At 45.3% G+C, this 8,019-nt stretch overlaps 1 protein-coding gene across 1 annotated transcript; it reads left to right on the top strand.

The window, feature by feature from the left end:
* The first annotated feature begins 1,705 nt into the window (after positions 1 to 1,705).
* On the top strand, positions 1,706 to 2,476 carry LOC138739995 (variable charge X-linked protein 1-like). Its single transcript, XM_069892446.1, has one exon. It carries the CDS (start codon positions 1,706 to 1,708, stop codon positions 2,474 to 2,476), a length of 771 nt encoding a protein of 256 aa, XP_069748547.1.
* Positions 2,477 to 8,019: the final 5,543 nt, after the last annotated feature.

The raw sequence follows: 8,019 nt of genomic DNA, 5'->3' as shown, positions 1-8,019 counted from the left end.
GAAAAGGATTTATAATATTCAAAGTTACAATTATGGCAAGGAAAATGTGATGCTTCAAAAGTGCAGCCACATCTTTTGGTCATCCTGGAGCAGTTTATGGTTTGGGTTGGGGTAGAATAGGGACCGATATCTGTTGGGAAAAAAATATCCTTGAACCTCGAGGTGCTGGACTTCAGGCTTCACTGCCTTCTGCTGGAAGGTAACAGCATGAAGAGATTATGACCAGTGTGTGGATGCCCTTTATAATTATGGCTGCCTTCAATGGATGGGAGGCCAGAGCCCGTGATGGACTTGGCAAGACTTGCTACATTCTGCATTCCAGGGGACTCGAATTACCAAACCAGACTGTGATGCAACCAGCTATTATACTTGCCACATATACCTGTCAAAGTTTGATAGAGAATTCAATGACATGCCCATCTCCTTAGAAAGCAGAGGAGCTGCTATACTTCTCTTGGTTACCTTGATGTGCTAGCTCTAGGAGAGCAGATGTATTTTAGATCTCTGGCATCCGTAATTAATTTTATTTTCATAAATTAGCAAAGAACCGTGACACAAACTGCTTTCAAAGCAGTCATTTAAATTGCTTACAAGGACTATTTTTATTGATTTTTTTAAAAAAATGATATCATTAGAGATATTTCTATAATCCATTCTCATAATTTCATTGGTCAAAGATAAATTCACAGAAATCAGGTGAAATATTTTATTGAGTTATCAACCATTAGCACCATCAGAAAATTAAATGCTCTACAAGACCAGCAAGATGCTGGAACATCAGGAAGCTGGAACATCCTCTGGACCCCAGCAGGAAGCTGGAACATCCTCCAGACCCCAGCAGGAAGCTGGAACATCCTCCGGACCCCAGCAGGAAGCTGGAATGTCCTCCGGACCCCAGCAGGAAGCTGGAACGACCTCCGGACCCCAGCAGGAAGCTGGAACGTCCTCCGGACCCCAGCAGGAAACTGGAACGTCCTCCGGACCCCAGCAGGAAGCGGGAATGTCCTCCAGACCCCAGCAGGAAGCGGGAATGTCCTCCAGACCCCAGCAGGAAGCAGGAACTTCCTCCAGATCCCAGAAGGAAGAGAGAGTGTCCGCTGGACCACAGCAGGAAGCGGGAACTTCCTCCGGAACCCAGCAGGAAGAGGGAACTTCCTCGAACCCAGAAGGGAGAGGGAATGTCCTCCGGATCCCAGCAGGAAGCAGGAATGTCCTCCGGACCACAGCAGAAAGCAGAAACTTCCTCCGGACCCCAGCAGGAAGCGGAAATGTCCTCCGGACCCCAGCAGGAATCGGGAATGTCCTCCGTACCCCAGCAGGAAGCAGGAACTTCCTCCAGATCCCAGAAGGAAGAGAGAGTGTCCTCTGGACCACAGCAGGAAGCGGGAACTTCCTCCAGACCCCAGCAGGAATCGGGAATGTCCTCTGGACCCCAGCAGGAAGCGGGAATGTCCTCCGACCCCAGCAGGAAGCAGGAATGTCCTCTGGACCCCAGCAGGAAGCGGGAATGTCTTCGGACCCCAGCAGGAAGCGGGAATGTCCTCTGGAATCCAGAAGGAAGCGGGAATTACCTCCGGACCCCAGCAGGAAGCGGGAATGTCCTCCGGACTCCAGCAGGAAGCGTTAAAATCCTCCGGACCTCAGCAGGAAGTGGGAATGTCCTCCGGACGCCAGCAGGAAGTGGGAATGTCCTCCGGACGCCAGCATGAAGCGGGAATGTCCTTCGGACGCCAGCATGAAGCGGGAATGTCCTCCGAACCCCAGCAGGAAGCGGGAATGTCCTCCGGACCCCAGCAGGAAGCGGGAATGTCCTCCGGACCCCAGCAGGAAGCGGGAATGTCCTCCGGACCCCAGCAGGAAGCGGGAATGTCCTCCAGACCCCAGCAGAAAGCGGGAATGTCCTCCGGACCCCAGCAGAAAGCGGGAATGTCCTCCGGACCCCAGCAGAAAGCGGGAATGTCCTCCGGACCCCAGCAGGAAGTGGGAACATTCTCCGGACCACAGCAGGAAGCGGGAACTTCCTCCAGTCCCCAGCGGGAAGCGGGAATGTCCTCTGGACCACAGCAGGAAGCGGGAACTTCCTCGATCCCAGAAGGAAGAAGGAATGTCCTCCAGACCCCAGCAAGAAGCAGGAATGTCCTCCAGACCCCAGCAGGAAGCGGGAATGTCCTCCAGACCCCAGCAGGAAGTGGCATTTTCCTCCGGACGTCAGCAGGAAGCGGGAACATCCTCTGGACCCCAGCAGGAAGTGGGAACTTCTTCCAGACCACAGCAGGAAGCGGGAATGTCCTCCGGACCACAGCAGGAAGCAGGAACTTCCTCCGGACCCCAGCAGGAAGCAGAAATGTCCTCCGAACCCCAGCATGAAGTGGGAATGTCCTCCGGACCCCATCAGGAAGCGGGAATGTCCTCCGGACCCCATCAGGAAGCGGGAACTTCCTCCGGACCCCAGCAGAAAACAGGAATGTCCTCCTGACTCTAGCAGGATGCTGGAACATCCTCCAGACCTCAGCAGGAAGCTGGAACTTCCTCTGGACAACAGCAGGATGCTGGAACTTCTGCCGAGAATGCTTGGGGACTGACCTCTCAGGTCTGCTTAACATCTCCAGCAATGTTCTGAAGTAATCTCCCTGATTCATCACTGGCCCAGTCTGACAGTTTTTTCCTTTCTAACCACCATCTCATTCCCTATGTCCGCACCTCCCAACCATGTGCTACTTCTTGCCTGCGCACTGTTCTTCTAGTAAATCCAATCCTCCACCCTCTCACCATTTCTCGTTCCACTGGGGAGCTTCAACCATCTTGTTCTAGATCTCTGAAACTTCCTCTCAAATAATTCCACTGCCAGCTCCTGCCTCTTGCCTCAGCCATTCTTGGCAACCTGCCTGGTTATCTGTGCCCACTTGGAGACATTACTTCATGCAAAACTGGCAGTTGTTTTTGCAATTTGTCTTGTTGTGTCTCGCACAACCAAGTGCACCTTGTAATGTAACGGTTAATGCAAATAAGTTATTCATGTCATGACCATTGTAACTTCTGTGAGTTTTTGTAATCAATCTATTCAGTGATTTATTTTCCATAAGGCCGTGGTCCCTGAACCATATGCTCAACACATGCATTCATTTTACCTTAATTGGAAAATTACAACATGTACTTCCGCTGATGTTACTCAAAGGAAACAAGAGCATATGGGACACATTACAGTGCTGAGCAACCACTAAATTCATGGAATGTGTACACTGTATAGTCCCCATAAAGGAGTGCTTGCTGCATTCGGTGGATGCATTAAGTAACTTTTACAAATAAATCTTGTTACCCACATATCCTTTGGCAATAGTATTGGTGATATCCTGGCAAACCAAAGATGGGGTTTAGATATGCTAAGTAGGCAAATGGCATCATTAGTTCTGGGTCTCAAATGCAATGGAATGCTGTACCACAGAAGAACAGGCCCTTTGGTCCATGTTTGTACCGAACGCAATATCCAAATTAAACTAAATCTCTACTGCCTGCACATGATCTGTATCCTTCTATTTCCTGCATGTTTCTGTGTCGATCCTAAATCCTCTTCAATGCTTCTATCTTATCTGTTTAAGCAGTCCACTCCAAGCACCTACCACTTTCAAAGTAAAAAATCTCCCCAGCACATCTCCTTTAAACTCCTCCCCCTCCCCCACCTTAAAGACATGTCCTCTGATGTTTGATGCTTTTACCCTGAGGAAAACGATTCTGTCTGTCAACGCCTCTCATCATTTTACAAACTTCTATCTGGTCACCCCCCCACCCCCAGCCTCCAATTCTCCAGAGAAAATAATGCAAGTTTGTCCAATCTCTGCTCATAGCTCATGCCCTCCAATCCAGGCAGATCTTGGAAAATCACCATGTACCCTTCCCAAAGCCTTCACATCCTTCCTGTAATGGGGTGCCAGAATTGCACACTATACATATTGATTTATTACAGGAAATAATACTGCACAATAAATCAGTACAGCAATGCAAAGGAACGAAGACTGTTCTAAGACTGACAAGGGCAACGGTTGGGTGGCAAATCTTTGATCCCCTATTTTTGTCTCACAATGGTTCTGAGCTATAATATTATATTAAATATCTTTCATGACCATGACTGATAACCTATATTAACCTCCATGGGAATGGCATCACAAAGACTGGATTCTTCTAGACAATCCCTATGTTAATGATGAACCTGGAGATGTGGTGGAGGCAGCTCCACTGTAAAGAGGTAGGAGGGTTTATTGTCATATACTGTACAGATGCACTGAAATTCTTACTTGCTGCAGTCACACATGTACCTAAGATACACCAGCTAGAATAGGAAAACATGAAATAACCACAATATCCCAACAGAAAAAGAAATAATGAATGTGTAGGCAAAATAAAACTAGTCAGTTGTAAATTTCCTACTCACTGGTGCATGTACTGTGTGGAACTCCAGTCAACAAAAAACTACCAACTCCCTCCACTGCTGAGTTGAAGTGAATTAATACCACCCTGTGTCACAAGTTCCCTAGATCACATAATCTCTTTTGCCCAATCAGCTTCCTACTGATCTGAGCTTTTCAAATCCTAAGACACCTGACTCCAATTGCCAGGTGTAGCCTCTAGATAAGATCCCTATTGAAATCTGGTACACATGTAAAAGATAGATAAATAAATATTCACAGTTGTTGTTATTGCAAAAAAAAGTCACATTTCAATAGTTCAGACACATCTTTTGATGTTGCTATTCTAGGTTAGTGTTAGGGTTAAGCAGAGATTAAAGAACATGATAGCTATTGGATAAAAACTGTTCTTGAACAAAAACTTTTCTTGAACCTAGAGATGCTGGAATTCAGACTACTTTAAGCTTCTGTCTGAAGGTAGTAGTGAGACAAGATTGTGATCAGGGTGATGGGAATTGTTTAATCTGCTGGCTGCTTCCTTGAGACGGTGCCTTATACAGATGTCTTCAATGGATGGGAGGTCTGTGCCTGTGATGAATTTTGTTAGGATTGCCAATTTCTGCAGCCCTTAGTATTGCTAGACATTCAAGTTGCCAAACTAGGTAATAATGCAACATACTTTCCACCATGCACATGTAGAAGTTCAAGAGTATTTGACAAAGTGCAAAATCTCTTCTAACTGCTTAGAAAGTTGTGACCTTCATTTGGATAAATATAAGATGAAGAAAACTTTGCAAAGCTATGGAGAAAGGGTCAAGGATTGGAACTAATGAGTTATTCTGGTACATTTTCTCACCCAGGTGGAGGAAGGCCTCTCTCTTATCTTACATTGTTCTTGGAGCCAGATCAAATTAAATGAGAATGTCTCCTCTGTCAGACATGTCATCTGCCAAGCTCCCATACCAGCTGCATCCTCACTGCTTCTCAATGAGGTGTGAAACTGACTCCAATCAGAGCTGCTGGCCTCAACTGTCACTAATTGTTCATGAGGTGGAACCACCCAGATTCATGCAATGGTGATGAGCAAGATTATCAGCACCAGTAGGACCCTGAACTGATGATGAGGTGGCAATGTGAATTGTCAGTACATTCTGAACCAGGTCCAACAGGACACACAACTCCTGCAACACCAGGGGATCGAATACTTGACCATTGTTACACACATTATGGTATTGCCAACTTTAGTTCCAGTATGTCCAGAGCTCGTTAAACACATGTTGTGATCCCAAACAGTGTTCTCCAATGTAGTCACAATTTGTCCAGAGCTGGAATAATATCCATCGTGCTACATAGAGCATCACAGCACAGTACAGGCCCTTCAATCCATGTTGTTGGGCCAACCTATGTAAACCTACTCCCCAACAATCTAATATTTCCCAACCTCACACCCATAACCCTTTATTTTACTTACCTCCTTGTGCCTATCCAAGAGTCTTTTGTATGTCATTATTGTATCAACCTCCACCATTACCCCTGGCCATGCATCCCGCCACTCTCTGTAAAATAAATTTACCTTTGACATCTCCCTTCATTTTTCTTCCACTCACCTCAAACAGATGCCTTCCACTATTGTTACCCCAACAATAAGGTGTTGCTATCCACCCTATCTCAGCCTCTCATAATCTCATATGTGTCTATTAAGTTACATCTCGTCCCTCATCAGTCCAAGAGAAAAGCCCGTATTCTGATAACCTTGCTTCATATGACATGTTCTGAAATCCAGGCAACAACCTGGGAAATCTCCTCTGTACTCTCTCCAAAGCATCCACAAAATCCCAGCCCACCCTCAACAATGTTGTCCACTTTTATTTCAGTACGTATGTTGAGAGCTCATTAAACCTTGATCCCAACACGCATTTTCTAACATAATTCATTTTGGCCCTGGTCCATTTGAAGTCTCGTTTTCTGCACTCTGAATTTAGTCTGCAAGGGTCATAAGCAAAAATTCACTGGCTGTATCATGGAATGTGAGAAGTTATGCATTCTTCACTTCCCACAGAAGAGGGTGTCGAGAGCAAGCAATGTATTTGGTGAAGCTTAAAGTGCTGGGGAACGTTTTGCTCTCATTGTTCTGTGATTCCGAAAGTCTGAATAATGGAAACGTTTTATTCTTGTTAACTGTCAACTCCAAGTCAGTGAGCACTCACACCACTCACATCATGGTGAAATGTAGTCTGCTGTGTGAACGACTGGCCACACAATTTGCAGACCCACACCTGGAGCAATACAAGAATTAAGCAGTCAATGTCATGCAACATCTCTTTTGAGTTAAGCATCTAGCATCTAGTCCATCTATTTCACTGCAAAGTCATGAAACTACAGATGGAAAGATGGGATTATTGGGTAGATTTAAGTGCAGGCTTAAGCTTTGTTGCTAACTCACTGGTTTTTCCCACAATGTTACGAACTGAGCCCACCCTGAGCATAGTGATTGCCAGCAGTTGTTGCCTGATGTCCCTCTACCATCACATCAGAGTAGGGAAGACTTGCCTTTGAAATACAGCATAGTTGCAAGGAATCAAGAGCAGATGCAGAGAGAGAGATGCTGTGTAAAGTAGGACTCTTAGAAATTGACCTTTTTGTAGCAAGTCTACAGACCTTGACTACTATAAGACTCAGCCGTCCAATGGTGGGCAATCCTAATTGTTCTGCATCTAACTCAATGGGTGTTTCCTGCACACCATTTATGCTCACCACACCCAGTGTTGAAGAATTGATGTACGAATCTGCAGCATCTTCAAAACAGGAGAAAGTAAAGTATTTATGGGTATTAATAAGTCCAATGTTGTGGAAAAGTCCAGTCCAGCACAATCAAAATCTCAAGGACAGTGGACAGTAGGAATTTCAACATCTATATAAATCTCAGCATTTATTTAATCCTGCCAACAAGACTGTCATGCTCAAGGGAGGAATGACATCTAAAACAATTATTTATTTCCGTCTTGGATCAAAAAGATCAAAAAACAATGAAAACCAATATTTCAGGACTTTGGGATCATCTGAAGTATTAAGTGGAAGTTCATCTTCTGTCATCTGCTTGTGGTCATCAGGGAGCTTAGTCAACCATTCCATCCCTCCCACAGCGAGGTTTGTGACTGGCGAACATTGACACTAAATTCTTGAAAAGGACTGAGGCTCTGGATTCACTTCACTGGCGACTCTGAAATACCAAATGTAGGTTAATCCTGGTTCCATTATATTTCTGGCAATGTGTAACTTAAGGAGCTGGATCTCAGACTCTGGAGTTGCAACTGCTGACATTGACCAAACAGTCCCTGTCTGATCATCCATAAAAACAGTCAGAAAATGTGCCTCAGTGACAAATTTTGGAGTTTTTGAACCAGTGTCCTACCAGTGTGAGAATGTTCCTTTCACATTCCTGTTGCCATGTTTTCACTCAGATGCAAACTTCAGTGGAAAGTAGTATATTAGCAGAAAATACAAAATTCAAACATTGTTCTCCTATAATTCAGCAAGAACAATGGAAATGAGCAATCAACAGTCAACCTCGCCACCACCATGTTCTTTGTGCATCAAACATTTGCATTAATGGGACTGA

This window comes from Narcine bancroftii, chromosome 7 (assembly GCF_036971445.1).
Source record: "Narcine bancroftii isolate sNarBan1 chromosome 7, sNarBan1.hap1, whole genome shotgun sequence".
NCBI lineage: Eukaryota > Metazoa > Chordata > Chondrichthyes > Torpediniformes > Narcinidae > Narcine > Narcine bancroftii.
This window is presented reverse-complemented; position numbering and strand designations above follow the sequence as displayed.

What these genes read in the sequence shown, in the direction of transcription:
- LOC138739995 (XM_069892446.1), top strand. Translation starts at nt 1,706, where the DNA reads ATGAAGCGGGAATGTCCTTCGGACGCCAGCATGAAGCGGGAATGTCCT.